We start from the raw sequence: 26776 nt of genomic DNA, 5'->3' as shown, positions 1-26776 counted from the left end.
TTGTTGAAATTTACGTGGTCTTGTGAATGGCAAAGGCAGATAAGAGGAAGCGCAAAAAACTATTTTGGTCCAAATCGGCAATATTTTTATATTTAAAATGAATTGGGGACAAAAGACAACCTGCAGCCGACGGGCCTAACTTCCGGACGGTTATCGCCAGTATATGGCTTGCTCCGAAAACTAGAAAACCGACGTCCTTATGCTCTATGCAACAATAAATGTAAGCTGCCGCATACGAAAACAAACAATTGAAGACGTTTTCATGAGTATAACCGGTAACTATTTAATTTTTTATTACATTAATGCCAAAAAACAACATACGTTAACAATTCTTTGATAGATTTTTATGTGTATTTCCTTCTCAGTGCACAAAAACGAAATTAAAGTAGCATCTCGGATATTTTCGCAACAATTGTATAAGCCATACAAATATGAACGCTGCTGGAGGAGGTAGTGGCGCCCAGGCGGCCGGAGTGGCGGCAGGCAACAGCAGTCTCAGCCACAATGCGCTACTTTCCACGGCCTCAGGAGCCACCACTATGCCTATGGCCCAACTGGCGGACGGTTGGTTGGAGCTGGAGTCCGACCCAGGTCTCTTCACACTGCTTCTCAAGGATTTTGGCTGTAATCTATTTGAATATGTCTTGTTCCACACATCCTATTAAAATACCTACCATCCTTAGGTCACGATGTACAGGTGGAGGAGGTGTACGACCTACAGAAACCCATCGAGAGTCCATATGGCTTCATATTTCTCTTCCGCTGGATCGAAGAGCGACGTGCCAGACGCAAAATTGTGGAGACAACTGCTGAGATATTCGTCAAGGATGAGGAGGCCATTTCCAGCATTTTCTTCGCCCAGCAGGTAGTCCCCAATAGCTGTGCCACACACGCCTTGCTTTCGGTGCTCCTGAACTGCAACGAGAACAATCTTCAGTTGGGCGACACCTTGAGTCGATTAAAAACCCACACCAAAGGCATGAGTCCGGAGAATAAGGGGCTGGCTATTGGCAACACTCCGGAGCTGGCTTGCGCGCACAACTCCCATGCAATGCCGCAGGCTCGGCGCCGACTGGAAAGGACAGGAGCTGGCGTCTCAAGCTGTCGCTTCACCGGTGAGGCGTTTCACTTCGTTAGCTTTGTGCCTATCAATGGACAACTATTTGAGTTGGATGGCTTGAAACCGTACCCCATGAATCACGGCGGCTGGGAGGATAGCGAGGATTGGACAGATAAGTTCCGACGCGTGATGGCTGAGCGACTGGGAATAGCGACCGGCGAACAGGACATACGCTTCAATCTCATGGCCGTAGTGCCAGACAGGCGGATCGCCATAACACATAAACTTAAGATGCTGCGCACAAACCAAGCAATCGTGTCCGGGACACTGCAGAAACTTCTAAAGGCAGACGAGCAGGGCGAATCGGGGAACGGAGACTCACAACGTCCGGATACACCCACCACATTATTGGAGCCAAGCGCTTTCACTGCACGTGATCTGCAATCGCTTCTCAAGAACCTAGACACGGAAATAGCCATCAATGAGCAGCACCTGGCCGACGAAAACGATCGGAGGCACATGTTTAAGGTGGACGCCAGTCGACGCACCCACAACTACGATAAGTTCATCTGCACGTTCCTCTCTATGCTGGCCCACCAGGGCGTCCTGGGCGAGCTGGTCAGCCAGCATTTGCTTCCATCGAAGAAAGTCAGTGGCCAGGGTGCAGCCAATCGGATCAGCAAGCAGAGCAACACTGCAAGTGCGGGCGGAAGCACCACAGGAGCCAGTGCTTCCACGCCCAAGACTCAGCAACAGCAGGCTGCGGCCGCTAAGAATGGCAAGTCGCCAAGCAAAACGCCAGGCAGGAGGCGGAAGGGACGCAACAAGTGCAGAAAACGGAAGTAGGCGTACAGCATGTACATGTTTTTAAGAATACAGTTTGCATTTTTAAGACCATTCATTCCAGTATTGTTTTTCTACAATTTCCCCCACCAAGAAGCACCATTTACCCATAAGATCGGATAAGTTTAGTTTTAGTGACATTCACAAATGCGTTTCTTTTAAATACGAAATCAACTTGGCAGCTTCATTTTTATTTGATCGCACTTCGACCTTTTTAATAATAAAAAACCATTTTGTTCGTACGAATCGATTTTCATGTGGTCCTTGATAGACAAAGGACCCAAATGTGTATGCATTACATATGAATAATATATATATATTCTGATATATATCTATATGATAGTTGTATAACAAAAACGTAATCCTTCAATAATTCCTCGGGTTTCTTTTTCCAATCGGGTGAATCCTAACGTTATTGTAAAATATTTAGTCGCACTCGTTGTAAAGTTGATTCAACAAAAACAATGCATAAAACAAGAGAACGCTATAGTCGACTTGTTCGACTATCATATACCCGTTACTCGACTAGTGGGAGGTGCTAGGAAGATATCTCTACAATTTTTTGGCATAGCGGGGAATATTGTAAAATAGTATAGAATAGTAAAATAATAACCATAGTAATAACCAAAATAGTAAAATAAAAACCATAATTGGGCGTGACTGCTTTTTGCGTTTAAAGTAAGAATGTTTTTAAATAACTAAGCGTGACAAGAAAGCTAGTTTCTAGACAGACGGACGTGGCTGGTAATCCTGATCGAGAATATATCTTCCTGCTACAAACTTTTCAACGAATCATCTAGTAACTAAGAGTAACGGATGTGATTACGTGCAATTGATTACAAACTATAAAAGGCATTTGACGGATTTGCAAATGGTTTGGCAAAACATACATGTGTTAGAGCTAGACGACTTTTTGCGTTCAAAAACAAGTCAACTTTCAGTTAGAGCTGATTTTAGGGTGATATCGGGCTGTAGGTGTTGGATAGGATGCTTAATAGTGTTGCTGATAGTTTGCTTGACTAAGTCTAAAAGTACTTTATTGACCTATGCCATAAATGGTTATAGGACGTTCTATGCGTATTCTTAAATACGACGCGATGCGATGTGTGTGAGCAGTACAAGAGCAGCCTTTAAGAAAAACATATACAATTATGTTTTATTACGATGTTGGTACTTTTTGATGTTGCAGTTGGTGGTAGGTCATTGCTGTAGTAGTTCAAAACATGAATGCATTCATTTTGCTCAGTCCCAAAATACGATTAACGATACGGCAATGCAATGAATAGGCGGCAAATTTTGTGACTTGTTGGGATTTTCGATTTCTTTTTGTTAAACATCGCCCCTGGGGAGCGTTCAACTTGAAGTCGCCTCAGTGGCTGCCGCCTTGTCGCCATTTGTTAGCTGCTTGCCTGCTTCTGGCTGCTCCTTGACATCCTTGGGGACCGCATCCTCGACTTCACCATTGTTGTTAGCAGCAGCCACAATGGAGTTGATAGCATCATCCACCTCGTTCTCAGTGCTATCGGTCTTGAAATGCTTTTCAATTTCACTGCGCACCTTGACAATGTCTTTTCGGCTATGATTAATAATTAGAATACAAGTTAGAAAATCCCCTGTGAAAAGGCAACCCATTGAAATTCTCACCTAATCTTTACGAACAGAATGCCATTGATGGTGTTCAACATGTCCAGGACCGAGCCCATCGACGGTGGTGTGATGTGGATGGGCGGCAGGTCACTGGTCAGTTTGCCACTGGAATAGATATCGTTCATCTTGCGCTGCAGCAGCACAGCTTGCTGGGTCAAAAGACGCAGGCACTCGGCCGAGTCCCTGGTCTTTTCGTGGTTCTCGCCAAACTGTTTATAAAGTATAGTATTCAGCTTGATTTATCGAGAACTAGCTTAGTATGCACCAACCTGAGACTTGTAGAAAGAGTACGTTTCCTTCTCGTTATTCAACGCTGAGCGGAAGTCGCCCATGCAGGACTGTGTGCGGGCCATCAGGTGATAGCTGAGGGCCACGTGCATATCCTTGTCGCCAAAGTATTTCAGGTTCAGCTTGAGGGCATGCTCGATGAAACGCAGCGACAACTCGTATTCGCCCAGCGCATGCAAAATCAAACTGATGTTGCTCTGAAAATAAAGGTAAGTCGGTTGGATTTTAATCAAATTTTCAACTAACTTGGTAAACTTACATCGATCAGTGCCACTTCCGGGTGATCTTCACCACAGATGAGCACCATCAGATAGCGAGCTCTGTACAGCAGCTTAAGGGACATTCCCACGTGTCCGTTAGCAAACGAATAGAGTGATAGGTGTGTCTAAAGAAGGAAGAATACAGATATTAATTGAACTTAGAAGGGGCAGCAAAGGCACATACGTATTCCAATATGGTCGATGGGTGGTCCATGCCGTTCACCCGCTCGCTCATGATCACTGCTCGCTGTTGGATCGCTAGAGCATCTTGGGCATCGCCCAAGAGGTAGCTGAGCCTGGCCAGCATGCGCAGGCAGGATCCGTTTTCCTGGTGCAATGCGCCAAATACGTTGTTCAGCAGGTTGAGGGCTCCGCTGATTAGCTCATAGCCCTCCTTAAACAAGCCCTGTTGGATCTTGGCCTGGCCCGTGGTGTAGAAGTTATAGGCGTCGGTTGCCCGGGGACTAATGTGCTTCACAATTGGGAACACATTGACGATGTCGTCGTCGCCAAAGGTTGGCTTGTGCTTGGACTCGAAGTTGTACTCTCGCAGCAGCACCTGAATACCAACCTTCAAGCAGAAGGCGCGCATCAGACTGATACGCAGGATGCCGAACTTGGAGACCGCGGTCTCAATCGAGTCACAGTCCAATTCCCAGTCCCAGTAGACCTTGGCCTCCTTACGAATTTGCTGCCACAGGGATCGGGGCGTCATCAGAGTCCAATCGGATGCGGATGAACCATTGGAGGAGCCAGACGAGCTGCCATTCTGATTGCCTGTCGCCTGCTGTTGCTGCTGACCCTTACCGCCCTTGGAGGACTTGTGCTTGTTGTGCTTACCGCCGTTCCCGCGTTTCTTGTGCGCCTCCTCGCTGCTAACGGCCGGGTTGACGGGTCCGTTGGTCAGCAGACAGTTGAGGAAGTGGCTGATGGCGGCAGAGAGGTGCAGCGGCTCTGTATTCTGCATGTACGTATAGTAGATGTGCTTGGTGGCCCGTACGATCAGCTCGAGGACAGCGATCCTATGTAGGTAATCCATGCGAGGCATATCTTTTAAAATTTTAATAACCTTGCCCAAATAACGCACGTTGATGCCGTGACTGTGCAAGGATTCCGTTAGACTCTGGCCATCGATTGGTGACGATGAATGGGACATATGTTCCTTGATAAAGGCGGGTATCTGCGTAAGGACGAGGAACTCGGCTGCTTCCTGCACGAGCACCTTCTGTTTGGCCAGCGAGCTTACGGTGCCCTCCTCGCCATCCACGTGACGAATGCCGGGCGAAAATACGTCGGGGTTGAAGCGGAAGTCGAACTCTTTCTCCTTCAGCGATCCAACAGCGGCGCAAGCCCGTTTAACTACCTCGGAAGCTTGCACCTCATTCGAAGAAGCTACGTTGCACTGTGCCTCCCGAATGGCATTAACCATGGCGGCGGTCCTGGTCTCACCAGAAGTGGATCTCTCCTTCTTCTCCGTATCTTCGGTTTTCTTGTCCTTGTCATCGGGTTTTTCAGCTCCGTTTACTTTACTTGCCGCCTCTGCTCCTTCTAAGGCTGGAGCAGGATTCGCCTCCGATTTTTCAGACTGCTTTATGGTAGTAAGCTGCTGAAGGTGCGCAGCGGCAATTCGAATAAAGTTAACATGTCGATCCTCGATAAAAGCTTCCAGCAGCTCTTGGCGCAGGCAGCACAACTTGTGCCTGTGCTCGATAGGGAAGCCCATATCAACTAATTCCTTGCACAGCTGCACGTCCTGAAGCTTCAGGAAGTTCACGTCTGGCGGGAACGTGCGCAATAAGTCGAGGATGTAGTGTCGGCCATCGTTTCCAATAATACCCTTGCACTCTACCGAGGAGCACAGCTCCACGGGTTCATCCCGCTCGTTAAGCACTACGTGTGGCAAGATCTTCAGATGCTTACCGGCTTGTCTAAGAAGCTCCAAGTACTTGGGATGGCTGAGCACCGTCTTTCCAAAGTCAATAGAGCCGTAGACGACGCTTTGCTCCTGCTCCCGCTCTAGAATTCCGGGAATAATAGATTGGGCGGTAACACGGTAGCCGCGATAATCAACTACGACGGTTCCCAGAGTGTATAATCCTTCAATATCAACGGCATTGTAGACACGCACGCCGTGCAGATCGTATCGAGGGGCAACAAAGGCGGCTGCATCGCCGCCCAGTTCCTTGTAATGGTCTCTTACGTCGAAGCCCATCGAGAAGAAGATATTGTTCCAAATGAACATTTGCATCTTGGTGTCCTCGCCGGGATTAATGGCCAGCACATTGCCGTCGATAACGGCCATGGCGCCCCTTGTGGCGGCAGTCACGAAGTCCCCGTGCACCTTGAAGATGGCGCGCTCGCGCAGCAAGCGCTCTGGCAGTGTCTTACGTGGCAGTTCCCGCGTCGTCTGCAGCTCTTCGTTCCAGTCGCGTGTCTGTCCGGGGATGTGCTCTTCGTAGCTGTGGGATGGAAGGATCAAGTGTACCAATTAATAATTAGTATTACTTTGTCAACATATATGTAGTTATACTATTAAAATCTTTTTGCCCAACCTACCCCAACTTTGAGCTGAATGCATCCTCGGCGCGAATAGCGTCCACTGTGTGCTCCAGGATGGGAGATGCCCACTGGTACACCTGATAGGGCGTGGCTACCCGCTCGAATGCATGACGCATGGTGCGTCGCTTCTGGATGGTCTGGAAGGCACGTCGGAACGATGGTGATATGTGGGAAAGCAGATCGATCAGCGAGTGGCTGAGGTGGCTGGGATTGTCGGGCTTGGGGTTAAAGGTGTCGTCTGTCGACTGGTTGATGTAGAAGCCCTTGGAACAGGCTGAGATGTGGAATCGTTTATCCTCCATGGTGACAACGTACAGATACATGAGGTCACCATGCAGCTTGCGAGGACCGGGTGGCGGGTTCCAGGCGGATGTCGTCAGTACCTTGAGAGCCTGCGGTCCCTTGGCGTTCTTCACATTTGGATGCAATGGCAGAATTGGCGGATCACTTACACCCGGAGTCACATACTCCGGTGGAGTGCAATCCACAGAGTCCGGTCGCGTCCTCTTCTTGTCTAACAAATCACCCTGAGTGATCGTGTTTAAGTAGGTCAGCGAAGTACAGTCAATGCCATTGTACGCGTCGGCCGGGTCAAGGTTTTTGAGAAGATCACGGACATGGCGCACATGAATACGGGCCTCTCGCATGGTGTACGGCTCCTCCACCACCTTGATGGTCGAGCCCTGCTCCAGGTTATTGATTGCCTTGAGCTCGGCGAAATTGTCGAGCGTCACGTTGTCCAGCTGCAGCGAGAAGCATGTACGATGGCACGTCTCCTCGCGGTCCATCAGCAGCTGGTGGATTTCCTGCACCAGCTCCATGCTAGACAACTGCACGCAGAGCAGATCGGCGCCGGGACTGCTGATGTTCACCGTGATGCCAATGTCCTGCAGGGCGTCCAGGTCAATGTCATCACCATCAGCCTCAGCATCCGGTGCTCCTCCATCCTGCGGCTTCTCAACATTGGCATTGGCATCGGCATTGTCCTCAACTGCATCCACCGCTGTGGGCTTCTCGGCGTGTCCGTTGCTCAGAGCGGCTTCGGTTGTGGGTTCAGGTGGGCTTTTGTTTCGGTTCTTCTTGCCTGCATGGGGCGATGAAAAAGTAATTTGTTAGTCAATATTGGGAAAGGCATATGGAGATTGTGTAACTTATTCGATGTATGCGGAGGAACGTGAACTTTGGACCGACTTTTGTTTCCATGTCCCCCAGAAGAATCTTGTATGAATATATTATTTAGACTACCGACCTGATGAGTCGGTAGTCTAAATGATGATTGAGTCACTCGTTTTGAAAAATCTATTTGTTAAAAGACAATTTGTTATAACACAAGTAGGGTTTTTTATTATGTTTTTATTGTGTTTAAGATAAGATTATTATTAAGATTATTCTCAAGAATTTAAATTTCAAAGCATTGCTACCATGTTTATGTTAGAATTTAATGTTAACCATTCTTAATTTATAAATAGTGGCTTTAATGATTTAATTTGAAAAATGTTGTTAGTTAGCAATCAGGGAATTAAAGGTAATGCAAATAAGATACACGTTTTTGTTCTATAATTTTCTGGCAATATATAATAATAATTTAAGAAAGAGGTGCGTATTCGCCTCTACCTCCTGGTTCCGATTTTTACATAATAATACTGTTCGCACACTTTCGCCGCTCAGTGTGTCTGTGCTCGCCGGCAAGCTGTGTGCTTGCATATACATATGAAGGTATATGTAAATACATACATTTACAACAAAACAGCAGAAAAACAAACAGAAAGAGACAAGCGAGCTGATAAGGCCAAAGGGGCCGGGTTCGTTCGGAGTCCGTACGAACAGTCCACCGAATAATCCAATCTCCTTTCGATCTCTCAGGAAAACGGAATGGGTTTAACACGACCATGCTAATTTCAACAGCCGTATACTAAATTACAGCACTGTGAGATACACAGGGATAGAGCTAGAGAGAGGGAGAGATAGTGAGAGAGGCAAAGAGAGTGGGAGAGGAGAAAGCAAAAGTGATAAGTACAATGTTCATTAACCGCAAGGAAATCGGAGAGAAAGAGACAAAGTGTAGAGCGATGCGTCTACGGATAGAAAACATGATTTACATAATTGTCGAACAATTTGCGTGTGTTAAGTGCATGCATTTCGGGCCGCGCACGTGTTAATTGTAGGTTAAAAGCAACAAGAAATCCGCCCGGGGGGTTAATGAACATTTCGCGTCGTTGCCGGGTTAATAACATGTGCGTTGCCATGCCAAGAGGAAGAGAGAGAGCGAGAGAGGTAGGGAACCTACACTTGCAGTTCTCACACACGCACTTAACTCTAATACACACACACACACTTACGATTGCAATTGTAACCCACGCGGTTTCAGGAGAGAGGGGGAGAGGGAAGGCTCGTATAAGGGGGCGGAGGGGCAAGCATAGACAACGGGTGCCGCTTTTAAGGCATTATAGGGGAGAAAAAGCCCATTACGTAATGTTAAAAATGTTATGTGATTGGCTTTTGTGGCAAATAAAATATTGAGGCAGTTTCCAAGGCAGCAAAACTAAGGGGAGGTGGTGATGGGTTGGTGAGTGGGTGGGTGGTCGGTTGGTTGGTTGGACATGGGCGTAGGCGGAAAGTTAAACGCACCTTTCTTCTTCGCTGCCGGCCCGTCGGCAGCCGTGCCATTGCCATTGACCAAGTTCTGATTCGGATTCTGCTGATTCGAATTCGGATTCAGGTTCTTTTTGCCGCCGGCCGTGTTGTTGTTCTCCTTGGCCTTGCCGCTGGCCTTTGTTGCTGTTGCTTTTGCATCGCCCGTGGCCGTTGCATTTGAATTCTTCGCCTCCGTTTCAAGCGCCATGCTTCTGCTTCACCTGCTCGCCAAAAACTCAACAAAACCAACGGAGAAGACACAGAGTTCTAGTTCACGTTTTTTTTTTTTGGGCCCGTCCGTCCGTGTTACACAACTCTAACCGCTCGCCGAGCTCGGGGTGATTTCGGTTCGATTTTCAGTGTCTTTCTGGTCGATTGCGAACGTGATTGTTGTTTCGTTAACGATCTCGTACGCATCTATGACAAGTGGGTCTTTGCTAGTTCTGTTCTTTTCAGCACATTACTTGTCGAGGATATAAATCGGCCGATTCGCTAGAAAATAACGCGTTATGTTGTTAACGGCTGAGAGTGTGGCCACCGGCTGAAAATTTAAATATACCGCTGGCAGTGGCCTGGTTGCAGTAGTTAGTATTTAGTTATTTGCTATGTGTAATTGGAGATGGTCAACAACTAGAGATGGGGATGCACATGCAAACATGATACCAATATATATAATTACATTTATTTAAAGGTAACAGGAGGTAACAATACCAACTTATCTTTATTCAAAACTAATTTTTAAGTCTTTTTATAAAGTGCGTCATTTTAGCGTCGATGAGGAACGGTGGAATGTGGAACATGGGAGGTTTTTCCATTTTGGAGGTGAATTCCAATGCAAAAATGTTAAGAAATTAATTAATGTAATGGACTCTTTTATGGATGGGCTGGTTCATAGCTGGACTCACTGTTATGCTATTATCTCAATAATTAAAGTTTTCCTGAAATTCCATCGTTTTGCTAATTTGACGCACATCATATTATAGAACAAGCATAGTCCCCTTTTAGTTTTTTTTTTTTAATTCAGCGTGCATTTTTTACGACTTGCAATACAGCCACACATAAAATACTGTTTTTAACTAAACAAACATGTCGCTTATAAAGAATTTGGTAAAAGAGCCCGAACAGAAGACAAAGAAAAAGAAAAAGGATGCGGGATCTGGAGAAAGCGATTCCGATGAGAAGGACAAGCCTCTGCGGCCATTCATCAAAACCGCCACAGATCTACAGAGGCTGAAGCTGGAGAAGCTCATGAAGAATCCGGTATGTGTTTGCTTTGGATAGCTAGCTGGGTGGACATTCGCATTAATCAACCATTTATTGCCAGGATAAGCCCGTGGTCATACCGGAGCAGCGCCGCGAACGGGACTTCATGTCTTCGGTGCCCACGTTCGTGCGGAATGTGATGGGAAGCAGTGCTGGAGCGGGTTCCGGCGAGTTTCATGTGTACCGCCACTTGCGTCGCAAAGAGTACGCCCGCCAGAAGAACATCCAGAACCAGAGTGCCCGCGAAGCAGCAGATGAAGCCTACCAGCAGAAGTTGGACGACAACAAGCGCGCGGCCGAGGAAAAGACTGCTAAGAAACGAGCCAAACGGTTGAAGAGAAAACAGAGGGCGAAAAAGCCGAGGGAGGACAAGAAGCCACTGGCTAAGGAAGCCTCAGAGGATAGTAACACAGATTCCGAGGCAGAGCCCACGGAAGAAAAGGCAGAAAGTAGCCCTGAGGAAGGACAACAGGGGGCCTCCAAGGAATCCGACGACAATAGCACTCAGGGAACTCCGAATGAAGAGGCAGTGAATTCAAATACAGAAGCAAGCAGCGCGGAGTCTACTGCCAAAAGCTCAGAGGACACAAATCCAGGGGAATCAGTTAGCACTGAAGCTTCAAAGGAATCCCAAAATGTGGACCAAGAACAAGACAAGCCTGTGCCGTAGTACCTCCTGTTCTATTCCTATCAATAAACCTATCTAGAGTAATAAAACACAGTGCGGTTTTATTTATAGTACTTTTGTAATATATATATTAAGCGATTTCTATACATCGCCAGTATCTAGGGGTTTTCATCTGAGGCCATCTTTCTAAAGCAGTTTGGTTGAGAAGAAAGCGTTTTGCGAATTATGCATTGAGTTGTGGCTTAGTGCGCATTTTGTTTTTTGCTGTCTTACATTTATAAGGTGCATCAAATGTTGCATTTTCGAGTATAATAAATGCTTTCAAAATTTGACATCGAAGGCAATACAAAGTCAATACATTAATTATACCCTTGACAGAAAACCACCGTTTTAAGTTCTGGGTATAAACATATTTTTTTTCTGGTTTCTTGAAGAAGCAAGTTTTTATTGTTTTCAATAATTAGATTTCTTTGAATCCGAAAAATCTTTTCTTCTAATTGATGGATTTTTCTGCGTTTTGTTTTTGTTTTCTCAGATACATCTATATGATTTCTCGGTTTTCCACAAATAATTATTTATAGTATATTTATATATAGGTATATTTTTTGCCGTTGCTCTTAAATAAACAATTACAAATAAATTTGCAGCATTTTTCTACTATGTAAACCGTAAAAGTAAATTATATTTTGAACTTAAAGCCAACTTAAATTTGTAAGCATTTTGAAAGGTATTTGTTTTTGTTGAAGATCCTTTCGCGAAAAAGAACACAAAACAGGAATTGTGTAAAGTGAATACGGTTAAAAGAAGCAAACTGTTATCGTATAAACTACCTCAATTATGATAAAAAGCATGTTGCACTCCTCCAAGTAATTCTCATTAACAAACTTCTCTTTGTGAGTACAAGTTTTCTTAGATGTTCAAATACTTTCTTGCTTATATATTTTTTCAGCGAATTTAGCTATTATTATGCATAAATTGCAAACACTAAAACACATCAACGTCATTGAATTTTTTTCAAGTGAGTGCGAGTGCTCGGGTACATTTGTGGATGGAAAAACATTTCTGCGCCACATGGTACACATGGTACTAGCCGTCGAATGAAATACATTTTACCATTGTAAATACGTTCCATTCTCATCGAATTCTACGACAAATTCAAGTTAGGATGCCTGTTTGTTTAGCGAGCCAGGGCTGGATTATAATGGAGGGGACGCCTTTAACTTTAAACGATAATCGTATGTAGGTATTTTTGGGCATTATGTTTATGTACTTTGTATAGTAGGTAGGTAGTTAGTTTAGTTAGAAGGTCGTACAATTAAATAAATAATTCGTTTTCGCCAGTTTCATTCAGTTTTAAAATACAATATGTTCATTTCACGCTGACACAGAAAGCGTCTGGAAAATAAACTTCCGCGGAGGTGGCCGAGACTGCTCGTGTGTGTGTGTGGGTATGTGATTTAATATATTAGCTTTATTTATGTTTAAATTGAGAAGTAAGCAGAACCCTTGCCGAGTCTTCCTTAATTTAACGACATTCCCAGACCTTAACTGTTTGATCTACGCTACCGCTAATTACGTACGGATGCGCTTTGTGAAAATCTGCAAGGAAACGACGGATGGCAATTAAAATATATAGTTCATACACTCAATTCATACACAATGACCCACCTATGGAGGTGCAGAAATGCTGATGCGCGTATAGCGTCTTCATGCATCGCTTGTTGCGCAAGTCCCAGACCCGAATGGTCTTGTCATCGCTGGCCGACACCAAGTATTTGCCACCAGGATGGAATGCCAGGCCACGCACCCAGTTGTCATGGCCACTCAGGGTAAGCAGGCACAGGCCGACGCTCACGTCCCAAATGCGAATGGTTTTGTCGCGAGAGCCGGAGGCCAGGAACGGGCCCTGGTGATGGCCCTTCTTGTTGTCTGCTCCGGCTGCCTCGTTTATCGCAGAGGCTGCGGCTTCCGGCGCCCAGGCAATGCACTCCACAGTATGCTCATGATCGCGTAATTCAACCTGCAGAAGAATCAAACCGTCGTTAGACTCTTCATTGCCAGCAGAAGCTGCACATGGCAGTGCTCACCTTGCAGTCTTTTGAATTCGTCAACCAAACACGTATTGTCTGATCGTTTGAGCATGTGGCAAAGATGCTGCCTTCGATGTGCACTCGCACCATTCGCACCCACTCTCGATGGCCTGTGTAGGTTTTCACACAGTAGCTGAGGATGAGAAATCACATGCTGGTCATGTTATCCCTTAAACGAAACGTCCTTTTTTCAACTCACCCTGTGGCCACCTCCCACATTTTAATAGTGCGGTCCCGTGATGCAGAGAGTACATAATCTCCGGCCGGCACAAAGGCCACCGACGAGACATTGTGATCGTGACCATGCATGGTTTTGATACACTCATAACTCTGCTGGAAATCCCACAATTTGATGGACAAGTCCGCGCTGCAGGAGGCTGTTGCAATTAAAGCAAAATGAAATGGGTTTTCTATATGTTAAACTATGGCAAGATCTTACCCAAAAGCTTGCCCTGGGCATCGAATGCCACATCCTGCACCGAGTCCGTGTGTCCCTTCAGGCTGCGCTCGTACTCGCCAGTTTCGAAGTCCCAAATCCTAATGGTGGCGTCTTCGGATGCGGAAACCATAAGAGCAAAGATGGGGTGAAAAATTACCTGCAATTATAAAATATATGTAATTGTTTATTAATTTGTTAACTTGTTAATCTACTTGACGCGAACTTACCCTCGTTATGCTGGCACGATGACCGGTTAGGGAGAACTTCTCTGGCGGCCGAGGTATCCACTCGCCAGGCGTCCGTTTGTTCTTTGTGGGCGCGCCCTCGATGACCTCCTTCTCAGCTTCAGTGAGCTTAGCCTCTAATTCCATCACTTTCTTCTGCAGCCGAATGACGGACGTCCACTTCTTCTCCAGCAGCCCGCCAAACTTCTTTTCCACTTCTGTGCTGAGATCGGCCTCCTTGCGGAAGGTCTCCAATGAGTCGGCGTAGCCATTTGAGCCCAGATAATCGGCAATCGCTTGGTTACTGATGGCGATACAATTACAAGGATTAGTTTATAGAGTACTGGTTATATAAAACGACTGGGACTTACAGCTCCTCGCGCTGCCGCTGCGACAACACCATTTTCATACTGTTTTCCGATTTGGCTTGTTTTGCTTCTCTCGTTCGATTCGATTTTCCGCCTTCAACTCGTGCAATTCTGCAATGGAAAAGGTAGACATTCAATATGTGCACAGCAGTTCTTCCCACAGTCAGATACAAGATATATTTCCTATATACATATCTCGCAATCCATTTCATTAGACCGAGCTATGTATAATTTGTGGTTCATCTATCGAACTTCTACTGTATAATCTTATGATGAATTGCTGTACCGGGGACAGGAAATTGGTTTCGCAAAACTTAAATGCCAAAAATGCCAGCAAGTTTCGTTTGAGTTCTCATGGAGGGCAGGCAAGTCACCCACATTTTCTTGGATTTTTTGGCAGCAGAATTTCTGTTTCCTATGCTCACCTTTCGTCTAGTCATTATATTGTTTCATTCTCCTCTCTACTCCCAAAACCCAAAGCGGAGCATCATCATTATCATCGTCTTTGGTTTCTGGCACACATTTTTGTGTTGCCCGTGCCTCGAATAAGTGGGCAAAAAAATAAATAATAATAATCGAAACTTCGGTAAAGCTTAAAGCGAACAAGCAGCAGCATTTGGTAACCCTGCAATCGAACTGCACTCGTCATCAGTGAGTTCAAGGTTCGATTTCATATGGAATTGGGCACAAATCATACGGGTGCCCGTGTTTATTTGGACTGCAAAACCTATTCAATCAACTCAAGGTGGTAAAATCACAGGTATAGCACGCAATAAAACACAGCAGCAATCGGAAACAAATAGCAAACGCATATCTCGCGTACTTGATAACGATGGACAACTGACGCGTTGCCAACGAAGCGAAGGAAAATCCACGACAAGGCAAAGCCAATTAGCCGGACTTAACGGTAGTTCAAGCAACTTCTTATAGGTAAATAAGGCTGCGAAAGAGCGTGCGAGCGAAGAAGCAGAACAAACACGGACACCAGAGGTGCAATTGATAGCATCAAACCAAATTCAACTTACGTTTCAACAGTTTCGTTTATTTCTGCTAAATAGTTATTGCCTATTTATTATACGATCATGAATGAAAACATAAACAAGACCTAAATATATCGAATTCATTACTACTTTCATGGCCCCACTTGTGAGAGACACGCTCACACATCACGGTCTAGAATATGACGTTTCCAAATTATTTTTGGCCAAATGATATTTAACGATTTTTTTGAACTAGCAAATATGGCAAAAAAGACAGGCAAAAACTGACCAAACGGGTTCGCAGTCGAATCCAATTCGGAACTCAATATAGCCGTGAGTCATGCGACTGGACGCGACTTGAACTACTCCTATAGGGCTTATCAGCTGTATTCGAGCACTTGGCGCTCATCATTTGAATATTGTGGGTGGATGTTTGGTTGCTCGCTAACTGCGCATCTAAATATATCCCAGGAAAATCGATGAAAAGCGTTGCGAACGTCATGAGTATTAATGGAAAAGTGGAGCGTGGGCAGCAAAGTGGGGTTAAGATAGTGGGGGGTCCCTTAAACCGCCGGAGCACCGAACGAAGTCAACACTGCTTGTGTTGTGGCAACCAGGCATTCCGAAACACAAAGCCATGCGCACTGTAACCGTAAAGCTGTGGGTGTGTGCCACATGGGGGAAGGAAAACAATGGGAAGGGGGCGTTTGGGTCGCACGCCACACCAGAAATGTTACTAAATCAGTGAAAAAAATATGCGATTCTCATTGTTGCACTTGCTCAAGTTAATTTAATATTTGAATTTTAAATGGTTTCGGGTGGGCGTGAGAGCGAGATAGTTGGCAAGGGGAATAGACCAGGGCTGCACAACGCACACACAGTAAGGTCTTGCATTTTAAGGATCCTTTCTCTTCCTCTCACTCCCCCTTTCGTTTGGATTCGCTTGCTTATTCTCTCTCTCCCGCTCTGGCAAACAGACCTTGCACTTGCCTTTGCTTGTTTATTTGCGTGTTTCATTGATTAGCACACACTCACACACGCGCCGGCGAGCAAATGCAACTGCAATTTCAAGTGCAAAAAGAGAGAGGGAAAAGGAAAACAATAGCCAAAAAAGCTTTGAACTCCAGCTTTAACCCCACGACGGGCATCGAATGCAGGGAGTAACCGTTAAGTGCCGAGACTTTTTGCTTTGCCTTTCTTTAACCCACTGCTGGGAACGTGCAAAAAGCTCATCACTAGATAATAGAAACAATTTGCAGTGTCAGGAGCGCTTTCCACACATTCTGGGAAATCGCAACGGGTCTTGAATACCTAAAAGAATGCCGCAGCAAAAAAACCCAAAACGGAAAACTGTAAAAAAAAAACAAAAACAACACAAGCACAACGAAGAAAATAAAACGAGATTTCTTGTGCATTGGCAGAACTGGTTTGCCCAGTAATAGGTGTTGTTGGCCTATGGGGGAACGGGAAGTACATATATGCAAGGAATCGGCCAGTTCGGGGACTCGACTTGGCTAAAAATCGATCAATTCTACTTTTGGCGAGGGGGAGGACTCCAACACATGCGCGAAAATCCACAGACATCGTCACTCGCACACACACACACTCGCGCACGCACACCAACGCACGCGATGTGTCATCGCTTTCTGGTGGTTGTAAATAAAATGTAATCATAGTTCGTTTCTCCACTTATTTACTGATCGCCTTTTTGTTCAACACACTACTTTTGTGTGCATAATTGGCATAACTCTTTCGCTTGTTTTTCATTCTCTTTTCAATAACAAACACAATAACAACAACAGTTTGAACGAAAATACTGTTACGACGGCCATCTTGGATAGAGAGAGGGGGCCAAGAGAAAGAAATGTCCCAAAGGCAATATGCATAATGGGGAAAAAGGACAAATATCCAATCGCACATATAGTATATTATATTTTCCGACTGCAACCGACAAGCTCGGTACATTATGCACGCACTAACACTCTGCCATTGCCAGTATATATGACGTACATATGACGTTTTTTTCTTCATTTTTCCCAGTTGCCCATTACACAGGTTGGTTGCGAAAAATCCATTTTGCTTGGGTGTTCTATTTACAACGCGACGACTCGGCGTTTGTTCTTATTAGGCAGCGGACGTTACTTACAACAATTTAGTATTTCATATATTTATAATTACGCTTATTTATTTATGTTTAATCGAAATATACGAAAAGAATTACGCAGAAAAGTGACGAGCGGACGAAAATGCTTCGATTAGTGTGACCGCAGTGGATGCAGCTCAAAAAACATCACAGGACTATCGATGACAGCGATTAGCTATCGATGTGAACTAAGAATGTAGAAAATGATAATAAAATGATGTATAATTACTTATAAATACTTTTTATATCTTATATAAGGTTTAAGGACTGTAAGCATTGAGTAACGAAGGAGTTGCCATAACTTAAGCCCTACTTCCATGCAAGTGCAGTGTGAACAGCTTAAAAAATTGGCGCGCTATTTAAAATACTGATAAGGAAATGGACCTTGGTCAGCTTTTTTTTTGCGCACACACAACGCTTATTCGTTAGTGAACAAAATGGATTTCCAATTATTTATGCCATATAAGTACCGCCATTTATTTATAAAACTTCCCAATTCGATAGTCAACACTGCAGTTTGCTAATTGTAAACCGATTTTGTTGTTATCTTACACACACACTTGCGATGGGAGTAAACGTTCCTTATCATCGCTCCACACAGCGCCAGAACAACACAACCGATTTATGGAGTGCTCCCTTTGGCGCTCAGTGTTCGAGAATCGCTCAGCGGAAACGGTTATTAGTTTACTGATTTTCGGGCGACACACCACACATTCGTTATTCATAGTATTCCGCCCAAATATTCGCGAAACAGCAACAAAAATTAGCAACCATCTGCCTTCTGTCACCTGTGAGTGCAGCGTATCGTACACAATCTCAACCGCTCATTGGGAAAATTGCCGAATAATGTAAATCATTTGCCAAATTTGGGCACTCGTCGTTGTGTGTTATCAGTGCTCGAGATTTAATCAGCCATTTGTACGCATTACATTATAGCAGTATATCGGTCAATTCTTTGGCCATATAGATATTTGTGCATATGATTCAGTTTAGCAATGCTTGCTAATCCTGCGGTAGCCGATCCTCCTGGCCACATTAGCGTTTAACTGGCGAAATCGAAAGCCATTTATGAGCCAGCCATATGGGTGTTATCAGAACGACGACTCTGATTATATGCCGATGATAAAGGCTGCGCTTGTTCGTGTGTAACCGTTAAATTGTTATTATTGGCTTACTTGGTGTTTTGGAAAACCTCGGCGCGCTGCGATTTGTTTAAACAATCGGGCACAGACATTGGCAAATTGTCAACGTTCCATTGCCACACTTTCTGATAACCACACCGTGCGCCATTAATAATGATCGGAAAGTGTCATTTTTTTATTTGCTTTTGAGAAGAGCTGTCTTCTTCGCCTGCTTCCGTTGAAATTAGTAATTAGTGCTGCCAATTTCAGGGTTCGGAATTCTTTCGATTAGCGAGCTCTTCGATGACGCACTCAGCGAATCGACAATATGGCATAGTCTATATATCTATATCTATTGCTATACCCATTCCATTTGCGACTGCGTGATGGGATTGCAAATGGAGCGGCGACTAATTGCATTCGAATTCGAGGATCGTCGGCGATTTTCAGCGAATCTGTCGTTAATTTTGTTCGATTATTATTGGGTTGTCCAACAAGCCAGATTACTATCTGTATCTATATCTGCTGGCCACTTCTCCAGCCTGTGAAGTGGCTTGATAAGATTCTAGGGATCCAAAAAATGAAAAAAAGGAGGCAATATTGCGACATGACATCGCTTCTCCATTCCATTGAATTTCCGCTGCCTTCAAAGACCCAATACTCCACTTCATGGATTTGGGTGCAAGCCACGACATTGAGATAACCCCCTTTTTTTTTTGGTATCTCGACCATTTCGTTTATTGTTTACATTTTCCAATTACGTGTGGTATTTGTGAAATTATCATAAATCGCTCGCTGGGAGTTTATGTATTGTATTTAATTTTTGTTGCGCTGGTCAGCAACTCGGAGATCCAGAATCGTTTCCCACATCGCGAGATTTGCAAAAGTTCGGCGGCCACTAATTGTTTATGACCAATCACCACGTCCAGTGAACTCTTATTTGTTGTGCTTTGTGTTTATAAACAAATGAACAAATGAATGTGAGCCAAGTGCTTTGCAATTGGGCGAGGTTAATGCTTCGCGGAAAATCCCGCGCAGGAACCGGTTGCATTAGCTCCCCGCCGATAACCATTTGTTATTAATAATTAATAAAGCATTACTCACTCACAAACAGCAGCAGAAGCAATGAGGTCCTAAGATGGAAGCCACAAATTGGAAGCAATCGTTCGGGATTCACGCACTGATCCTTGTCCTGTGGATCGCTGGGGTCCAAGGACAAACCGATGGTTTCCTGGTGGCAGTGAGTGAGAGCCAGGAACTGGCGGAGAGTAAGTAGTACTATTTAGCTTTTAAAAATAAACATATAAGATACTGGTACAAGATACTTTTCAAATCCCAAGTGCATCCATTTTTGATTAGTCTATAATAAGCTATAAAACCAACATTCCAGAGGTGGAGGTGACTGTGGTTTCTACGGTCTACACACTCGGCTTTAGCATCTCCAACGAGGCGGAGTACTCCATCGATAAGGTGACCTGTCGCAATGGATCCGGATCGGAAACCGAGGCCAACGGAGCGCACGTGTGGTTCGTAGAATCTTTTGGATTCATTGATATCCCGAACTAACATTATGCCTATGATTTCCAGCGAAAAGCTTAATCCTTGCACCTTCTACACGTCGGTGGTTTCATTCCGATCGAATGTCTCCGGCAAACCACCGCCTAGTGACCAAACTATCTATGCCTACACTGAATATAAGCGTGAGTTAATATAAATATGGAAATGCTAACTATGGATGTAAGCCATATCATCTTTAACCGCAGAGCCCAAGACCACAGTGACCTCAGTGGTGGCCACAGCGAACACCATCAGGGTGACCTGGCAGACGACCGACCGCGCCTGTGTGGAGTCCTTTGGCATCACGGCAAAGGCGCCGGACTACACTAAATCCTTTCAGCTGCTGAACGACAAAAGTGCTCAGACTTTCGCGAGTTTGAGCGCCTGCCTGACGCACACGATCACCCTGGACACGCGGAACAATGCTAGCGTCGTGGTGGACACGGATGCCACCGATGTGGACACGCAGTACGCCGAGCCCGGCGACCTCGTCATGAACGTAACGAATCTAGCCAGTGGCATCACGATGATCACGTGGGGTGATCCCTCCGAGAAGAACTGCATCAGCAACTATGTCTTCAAGTGGCAACGCAACGATTGCGGAACGGATCAAAACCAGGATACCACCACGGAAGAGCCCAGTACGGAAACCACGAACGACATTGACTACGTTACCACCACGCCAATGGAGACCACACCAGATCCGCCCAGTGATGGAGGTAGACTCTGGGGTTCCCCTTATAACCTCTTTTGAATCACATATGCGTTTTATTCTTCCCAACAGTTGAGTGCGAGTGGACCGATGTCTCCTCCGATGGCAAGCTGAGGGAGTACCTCCTGACCGATCTCCAAGGATGTGAGCCGTACACCTTTCAGGTTTTCATCAACGAGAACAGCACGGCCAAGGCTTCTCAGACCTTTACTTCGGCGGAAAAGTGTGGGTACAACTAGATAACCACCTGTCCAAGTAACCCATAAATCCCATGCTTCAAATGTTTAGTGGTCAGTGCCGTCAATGAACCCAGTCCCATCGCCTATCCCACCCAGTTGCATTGGACTTGGTCCTCTCCCCGAAATCATCCCAAATGTGTGGCGAATTACAATGTAACGCTGACCGGACCCATCCAACGACCGGAAAACAAAACTATGAATCTGATCACAGAGGAGACGTTCGCTATCTTCGACGACCTTGATCCGTGTGGGATATACTTGGTGGAGATTGTGCCCAATCAGCTAAATGGAAGCGCTGGCACCAAGTACCAGGAGCAGAGCACCGTGGGCGAGGATCGTGAGTACAAGCGCTCCAACTCATCCAACATCTACTATCTATCTACTGTCATTATCTTCTTGTAGAGCCCTCTGTGATTCAAGATCCCGTCGTGGAGCCAGAAGCCTACTCCATGGAGGTGAGCTGGAAGACGCCCGAGTACGCAGATCTCTGCATCGATGGCTACCGTTTGTCCGGCTGGATGGAGGACGATAAGCTGATTGAGGTTGAAGCACTAAGTGTTACCACCCAGAACACGTCGGTGGTTTTCGACAAGAATCTGCTGGCCTGTCAGGTGTACATCATCCAGATAATCCCATACACCAAGGAGAGCCTCGATGGCCAGCTTAGACAGGTCGGGGTGGAGACCAAAGCAGCTATAGTCGATTACACTAAGGTACTAGGGATTATTTGTACCTATTTGTCCATTTTTTACTGACTGCAAGCATTTGGTTAAAGGTCAAGTTGGAAAAGACGAAAGCTGGCTCCGAATTCATCGATTTAACCGCCTTCAATGCGGACTACAACAACTCCTGTCCAACGATCTTTGCGCTCTTCACCTGCAATGCCACCACCCAGGTGCGAAATCCGTACGCGGAGCGTTATGTGGAGGGACATAGCAAACAAGGTGGGTACTGACTCCATTCGGTATCCATTTAGCTATGCTAATCTTCTTCCATCCCCAGGTTTTAATGCCAGTCTCAGTCCACTTTCGCCCTACGCCACCTACGTCTGCAGAGTAATACTCTACAACGTGGCAGGACCTTCCGAAGCAGCTGTCGTTGCTGATGTGCACACGACAACCTACTGTAAGACCTACATATATATACGAAGTCCATATGTAAGTTGAATTCCATTTGCAGTTCCCGAGCAGCCGGAGAATGTGATGCTGGAGAAGAGCACGGTCAGCAGCCTGCTGTTCAACTGGCAACCGCCCACCTACACAAACGGACCCATCAAGTACTACCAGGCATTCCTGATGCGCCACGAGGCCAGCTACTTTGTGCCTGCTGAATGCGCCGAAGTGGAGCAGGACACCAAGTCGGAGACCAAGGGCGATCCCAGTGTGAACTTCACGGGTCTGGCTCCAGCGGTGCGGTACATGATGCAGGTTGCGGCACAGAATGACTTCGGAATGGGCATCTATACAGCACCCGTAATTGGAATCACTTTGCCGGCAGGTGAGTTAAGATGAAGAGTAGTTGCAAGTCCATATAGTAATGTCAATATATCGAACCTTGTAGTATCCGACATCGTGACCCAGTTGACCGTACTGTCCCAGGGTCCGGTGAACAACAACGCCGTGTACGGAGCGAACGTGACTATCACGTGGAAGGTGCCCTGCAAGTCCAATGGCGATATAGAGTATTTCCAGCTGGCCTTCAATGGCACACGAAAGAACTTCGCTCCAGTCTCATTTGAGCGGCAGGTGGAACTGGACACGGGTAATAAGCAGGGACGGATGTCCTACACGGAAACGGAAATGCAGCCGCAGTTCGACTATACGGTTGAGGTGTCCGTGAAGAATCGCAACGTGGAACAGTTGAGCAGCAGCGTACCGGGTAGCTGGCAGTCTCCACCGGGACGTAAGTATCGGAATTTGGGGCACCAGCATAAAGGATATGTAATCCATTGATTCCCGTGATCCATGTATCTTCTCTTTCAGTGCCCACCATTCCGAGTGAAGAGCTAATCAAGCAAATGCGTGCCAATGTCGAGGAGACGTCTAATCCAACGAAAACGGCCATTGTCCGCCTTCCAGCCGACATCATGACATCCGAATCCGGCGACATCAAGTGGGTGGCACTGATGGTCTCGCAAAAGAACTGTGCTGGAGTCCCACATCTCAAGTACGATGTCAGCAGCGATTGGCCAAAGGTTCTATCCTACCAAGAGGCCGGCGCAGATGGCACAGGCGACTGCAGTCTGGAGTACCAAACCACCGAGGAGCGCTGGCATCCCGAACCCGTGCAACGTCAGCGAAGGGATGGAGAGCTGACATCCGATGAGGAAATTGTTTTTACCATCGGAGTGGACAAGTGCTCGGAGATCAAGAAAACGTACTGCAATGGACCTCTGCTACCCGACACGGACTACAACGTTGTGGTGAGACTGTTCACCGCGTCTGGTTATAGCGATGCCGCCGTACTGAACTTCAGGACCAAGGCGGCCATCAAGGTGACCCTGATCCTGGTGAGCGTTTGCAGCTGCCTGCTGCTGGCCTTCGTACTTGGTTTGACGGTTCTCTGGGTGCGCAAGCGATTGGCCTGGTAAGTCAACGATGGCAATCTTCTCCAGAAAAAAAACGGCTGGACTTCCTTTGTTGCAGGAAACGTGATTCTGGTCAGGGTATCGAGGACCCATTCGGCAATGTCATTGCCAAGAACTTTGCCATCTTTTATACCGAGGTTGCCAAGCCGGAGAAACTGGCCAGGGAGTTCAAGGAGATCACCGTTGTGGCCTTGGAGCTCAGCTATTCCGCCTCCGAATTGGGTTGCCACAAGAATCGCTATGCGGACATATACCCATGTAACTAACTTAAAAGTAACTTCAACAAATAGTAAATCTCATTATGGGAAACCACTTTCTTCCTATTTAATAGATGACAAGAATCGCGTGATTCTGGACATCGATGCGGAGGGATCGGACTATATCAATGCCTCCTTCATAGATGTAAGTTGTTGTTATAGCTAATCCTTAAGGAAGATCATCTTAAGTGAGCCTACTTCACAGGGTCACACGCGTAAGAAGGAGTACATAGCCACCCAGGGACCAAAACCAGAGAGTGTGATGGACTTTTGGCGCATGATCCTGCAGTACAACGTGCGGGTTATTGTTCAAGTTACCCAGTTTCGCGAGGGCAATACGGTAAGAATGCACATGATTAGGTCCTCGAAATGGAAGATAAACCTTCATCTTCAACAGATCAAGTGTCACGAGTACTATCCGTATAATGTGCGTGGATTGACTGTGACTATCAAGTCCAAGGAGGTTCTGGAGCTGTACGATCGAACTGAGTTGACTGTTGTGCACGACAAGTACGGACTGAAGGAGAAGGTGATCCACTACTATTTCAAAAAGTGGCCCGATCACGGCGTGCCCGAGGATCCCATGCATTTGATTATGTTCGTGAAGAAGGTGAAGGCGGAGAAGCGACCCAGTTACTCGCCCATCGTCGTCCATTGCAGTGCGGGAGTGGGCAGGACGGGCACCTTTATTGGTCTGGATCTGATCATGCAGCGATTGAAGAGCGAGTCGAAAATCAACATTTTCGAAACGGTCAAAAAACTGCGATTCCAGGTGGGTTTCTTTTGCAGTGGTTATACATAGTTGATATATCTTATTACTTCTCCAACTTTCAGCGCATGAAAATGGTGCAAACGCAGCAGCAGTACACGTTCCTCTACGCCTGCACTTATGAGCTGGTCAAGCACAAGATTCCCAGAGCTGCCTTGAAAATGGAGGGGCGTCCCAAGTCCGTGACCGAGCCCGCCATTCCCGCTCCCAAAAAGGTGAGCTTTCCGGACGTGGATGTCGGCAGTGAGTATGTCTCATCCGCACCGATGATCGATGCGGAGAACGGTGTGCCCATCCTGCAGCTGCCTGCTCGGTTCTCCGGACAGCGGAGGAATAGTCCACCGGGCGAAAACGATGGTCAAACTACGAGCAGCAATATGTGAGATGAGCTGTGTTATTGTAACTTTTGTATTAACGATGTGTTGACAACGCAGCAGCAATAATAGCCAAAGAAATATGTGTCTAATGTGTATATTAAGCAGGAAACGTGGATATCAATTTGGTAATTGCATTTGAAAAACTGTTTTTGTACATAAATGTTATTTATAAAGAAGCGCATGTATAGCAGAAAACGATAATTTATTGAACTTATTGAATTTATTTATTAAAATGGGCAATGAGTAAAGAATTTACAAAAAGATGTCGTGTATAACAGTTTATAAGAGTTTTTATTGAATTCAAATTAGGCGGTAAGCGCAACTAGAAAAGCGAAAGAGCGAGACGACTATATTTTCACAACGTCGGAGTTCTCCTTACAGCACTGTTTACTGCACACATTTTACAGCACTGTTAGGCAGATAAATAAATTTTATTTATTTTAGTAAGAAATAAATCGTAGTCTTCAAAATGTCCGAGCGAAAGGTCTTAAACGTAAGTAAATACATCTTAAGCTAGTAGATCGCCAACTGACCGACTCCTCTGCAGAAATACTATCCCCCGGACTTCGATCCGTCGAAGATTCCGCGCATGAAACTGGCCAAAAACCGGCAGTACACGGTGCGATTGATGGCTCCATTTAATATGCGCTGCAAAACATGTGGGGAATACATATACAAGGGCAAGAAGTTCAACGCTCGCAAGGAGGACGTGGAGAACGAAACCTACCTGGGCATCAGGATCTATCGGTTCTACATCAAGTGCACGCGCTGCCTGCAGGAGATCTCCTTCAAGACAGATCCGCAGAACACGGATTACGAGATTGAGGCGGGGGCCACCAGGAATTTCATGGCCCTCAAGTTGGCCGAGGAGCAGGCACGTCGCGAGGAGCAGGAATTGCGCGATGAGGAGGCCAACAATCCGATGAAACTGCTCGAGAACCGCACCCAACAGTCGCGCAACGAGATCGAAACGATCGAGAGCCTGGAGGAGTTGCGTGATCTTAACCGGCGCCAGCAGACAGTGGACTACAACACACTGCTGCAGCAGTACAACACAACGGAAACGGAGAGAGAGCGCCAGGAGCGGGAGGAGCGCGAAGATGAGGATTTCATCAAGTGGGTTCTTTGCTAGATATTCTATTTAGTCGATGTATTTAACGCATGACATTTCCTTAGGTCCGTAAACTTTAAGAACAAACCAGAAGGAAGCTCCCGTGTTGTCGCTGAGGAAATCATTGAGGAGATCAAGGATGACCCATTGGACACACTGCAAGCTCCACCACCAGCCAAACAGGCCAAGCCCAGCGCGCTTAGTGTTTCCGCCACATCGTCCAGCAAAGTAACCGCAGCGCAGTCCCTGGTTAAAAGGAAGACACCATTGGTGCTGGTTAAACCCAAGGCAACCGCAGTAGCAAAGCCCACGGTGGCCACTGGAACGACGCAAGTTGAATCCAAACCAGCCGCAACCAAGCCCTCAGTTGTATCTGCACCACCGGAAACTAAAGCTACAAATCAGCCAGCTGCCGCTCCAGCTGGACTTTCCCTTTTGGCTGCCTACAGTGACAGCTCAGAGGATTCCAACTGACCAAGCATTTACCTGATGACACATCTTAGAACTCTCAGACAGATTAAAGGAAGTCCAAATAATAAAAGCAATCGATGGTTTTATTTAACTGAACTTGAAATATGCGCAGCATTCCACCAAATACCCATTAACTGAAAATTCCGAAA

General features: G+C 46.0%; 6 protein-coding genes across 12 annotated transcripts; 4 read left to right on the top strand and 2 right to left on the bottom strand.

The window, feature by feature from the left end:
- Positions 1–35: 35 nt before the first annotated feature.
- LOC117138248 (ubiquitin carboxyl-terminal hydrolase calypso) lies at positions 36–2145 on the top strand. Of its 3 annotated transcripts, none has more exons than XM_033300203.1 (3): positions 36–220; positions 366–624; positions 684–1906. In XM_033300203.1, the coding sequence occupies exons 2-3, from the start codon at positions 432–434 to the stop codon at positions 1904–1906; spliced, it is 1416 nt and encodes a 471-aa protein (XP_033156094.1). In that variant the 5' UTR covers positions 36–220; positions 366–431. The 3 variants fall into 3 exon arrangements, with proteins under 3 accessions (XP_033156094.1, XP_033156093.1, XP_033156092.1); XM_033300202.1 differs by having other exon boundaries at positions 37–275; positions 341–624; positions 684–2145; XM_033300201.1 differs by having other exon boundaries at positions 37–275.
- Positions 2087–9846, bottom strand: LOC117138244 (protein clueless). The gene is made up of 7 exons (XM_033300194.1): positions 9286–9846; positions 6655–7741; positions 4283–6557; positions 4098–4223; positions 3820–4035; positions 3548–3759; positions 2087–3479 (listed from the first exon to the last, which is right to left on the bottom strand). Exons 1-7 carry the CDS (start codon positions 9497–9499, stop codon positions 3257–3259), a joined length of 4353 nt encoding a protein of 1450 aa, XP_033156085.1. The 5' UTR covers positions 9500–9846; the 3' UTR covers positions 2087–3256.
- A 498-nt stretch (positions 9847–10344) lies between these two features.
- Positions 10345–11271, top strand: LOC117136119 (PRKR-interacting protein 1 homolog). Its single transcript, XM_033296818.1, has 2 exons — positions 10345–10551; positions 10616–11271. Exons 1-2 carry the CDS (start codon positions 10378–10380, stop codon positions 11222–11224), a joined length of 783 nt encoding a protein of 260 aa, XP_033152709.1. The 5' UTR covers positions 10345–10377; the 3' UTR covers positions 11225–11271.
- A 323-nt stretch (positions 11272–11594) lies between these two features.
- Positions 11595–17549, bottom strand: LOC117136118 (lissencephaly-1 homolog). 3 transcript variants are annotated; one of them, XM_033296814.1, is made up of 8 exons: positions 17430–17549; positions 14307–14414; positions 13939–14239; positions 13712–13868; positions 13472–13649; positions 13270–13405; positions 12851–13202; positions 11595–12781 (listed from the first exon to the last, which is right to left on the bottom strand). In XM_033296814.1, exons 2-8 carry the CDS (start codon positions 14342–14344, stop codon positions 12708–12710), a joined length of 1236 nt encoding a protein of 411 aa, XP_033152705.1. In that variant the 5' UTR covers positions 14345–14414; positions 17430–17549; the 3' UTR covers positions 11595–12707. The 3 variants fall into 3 exon arrangements, with proteins under 3 accessions (XP_033152705.1, XP_033152708.1, XP_033152707.1); XM_033296817.1 differs by having other exon boundaries at positions 17505–17522; XM_033296816.1 differs by lacking the exon at positions 17430–17549 and adding an exon at positions 17294–17394.
- Positions 17550–18089: 540 nt separating this feature from the next.
- Positions 18090–25230, top strand: LOC117137586 (phosphatidylinositol phosphatase PTPRQ). Of its 3 annotated transcripts, none has more exons than XM_033299093.1 (18): positions 18090–18216; positions 19665–19815; positions 19938–20073; positions 20135–20247; positions 20311–20823; positions 20889–21041; positions 21105–21392; positions 21458–21768; positions 21831–21999; positions 22058–22180; positions 22235–22552; positions 22616–22957; positions 23038–23641; positions 23701–23900; positions 23974–24044; positions 24105–24239; positions 24297–24671; positions 24734–25051. In XM_033299093.1, exons 2-18 carry the CDS (start codon positions 19686–19688, stop codon positions 25049–25051), a joined length of 4299 nt encoding a protein of 1432 aa, XP_033154984.1. In that variant the 5' UTR covers positions 18090–18216; positions 19665–19685. The 3 variants fall into 3 exon arrangements, with proteins under 3 accessions (XP_033154984.1, XP_033154983.1, XP_033154985.1); XM_033299092.1 differs by having other exon boundaries at positions 19662–19815; XM_033299094.1 differs by lacking the exon at positions 18090–18216 and having other exon boundaries at positions 19686–19815; positions 24734–25230.
- Positions 25231–25429: 199 nt separating this feature from the next.
- LOC117138293 (splicing factor YJU2) lies at positions 25430–26701 on the top strand. The gene is made up of 3 exons (XM_033300272.1): positions 25430–25538; positions 25593–26161; positions 26222–26701. Exons 1-3 carry the CDS (start codon positions 25515–25517, stop codon positions 26628–26630), a joined length of 1002 nt encoding a protein of 333 aa, XP_033156163.1. The 5' UTR covers positions 25430–25514; the 3' UTR covers positions 26631–26701.
- Positions 26702–26776: the final 75 nt, after the last annotated feature.

Source organism: Drosophila mauritiana, chromosome 2R (genome assembly GCF_004382145.1).
Source record: "Drosophila mauritiana strain mau12 chromosome 2R, ASM438214v1, whole genome shotgun sequence".
NCBI lineage: Eukaryota > Metazoa > Arthropoda > Insecta > Diptera > Drosophilidae > Drosophila > Drosophila mauritiana.
The sequence above is the reverse complement of the archived record's forward strand: the minus strand, read 5'-3'. Positions and strand labels throughout refer to the sequence as shown.

Coding starts and splice junctions, on each gene's coding strand:
- LOC117138248 (XM_033300202.1), top strand. CDS start 432: ATGAACGCTGCTGGAGGAGGTAGTGGCGCCCAGGCGGCCGGAGTGGCG. Junction 625..683: donor GCTTCTCAAGGATTTTGGCT/GTAATCTATTTG, acceptor TACCATCCTTAG/GTCACGATGTACAGGTGGAG.
- LOC117138244 (XM_033300194.1), bottom strand. CDS start 9,499: ATGGCGCTTGAAACGGAGGCGAAGAATTCAAATGCAACGGCCACGGGC. Junction 7,742..9,285: donor GCCGGCAGCGAAGAAGAAAG/GTGCGTTTAACT, acceptor CGCCCCATGCAG/GCAAGAAGAACCGAAACAAA. Junction 3,760..3,819: donor ACTCTTTCTACAAGTCTCAG/GTTGGTGCATAC, acceptor CTTTATAAACAG/TTTGGCGAGAACCACGAAAA.
- LOC117136119 (XM_033296818.1), top strand. CDS start 10,378: ATGTCGCTTATAAAGAATTTGGTAAAAGAGCCCGAACAGAAGACAAAG. Junction 10,552..10,615: donor AGAAGCTCATGAAGAATCCG/GTATGTGTTTGC, acceptor ATTTATTGCCAG/GATAAGCCCGTGGTCATACC.
- LOC117136118 (XM_033296814.1), bottom strand. CDS start 14,344: ATGAAAATGGTGTTGTCGCAGCGGCAGCGCGAGGAGCT. Junction 13,869..13,938: donor ATCGTGCCAGCATAACGAGG/GTAAGTTCGCGT, acceptor TTATAATTGCAG/GTAATTTTTCACCCCATCTT. Junction 13,203..13,269: donor CGAATTCAAAAGACTGCAAG/GTGAGCACTGCC, acceptor ATTCTTCTGCAG/GTTGAATTACGCGATCATGA.
- LOC117137586 (XM_033299094.1), top strand. CDS start 19,686: ATGGAAGCCACAAATTGGAAGCAATCGTTCGGGATTCACGCACTGATC. Junction 21,042..21,104: donor CTTTACTTCGGCGGAAAAGT/GTGGGTACAACT, acceptor TCAAATGTTTAG/TGGTCAGTGCCGTCAATGAA. Junction 22,553..22,615: donor TGGAATCACTTTGCCGGCAG/GTGAGTTAAGAT, acceptor CGAACCTTGTAG/TATCCGACATCGTGACCCAG.
- LOC117138293 (XM_033300272.1), top strand. CDS start 25,515: ATGTCCGAGCGAAAGGTCTTAAAC. Junction 25,539..25,592: donor CCGAGCGAAAGGTCTTAAAC/GTAAGTAAATAC, acceptor ACTCCTCTGCAG/AAATACTATCCCCCGGACTT. Junction 26,162..26,221: donor GAAGATGAGGATTTCATCAA/GTGGGTTCTTTG, acceptor ACATTTCCTTAG/GTCCGTAAACTTTAAGAACA.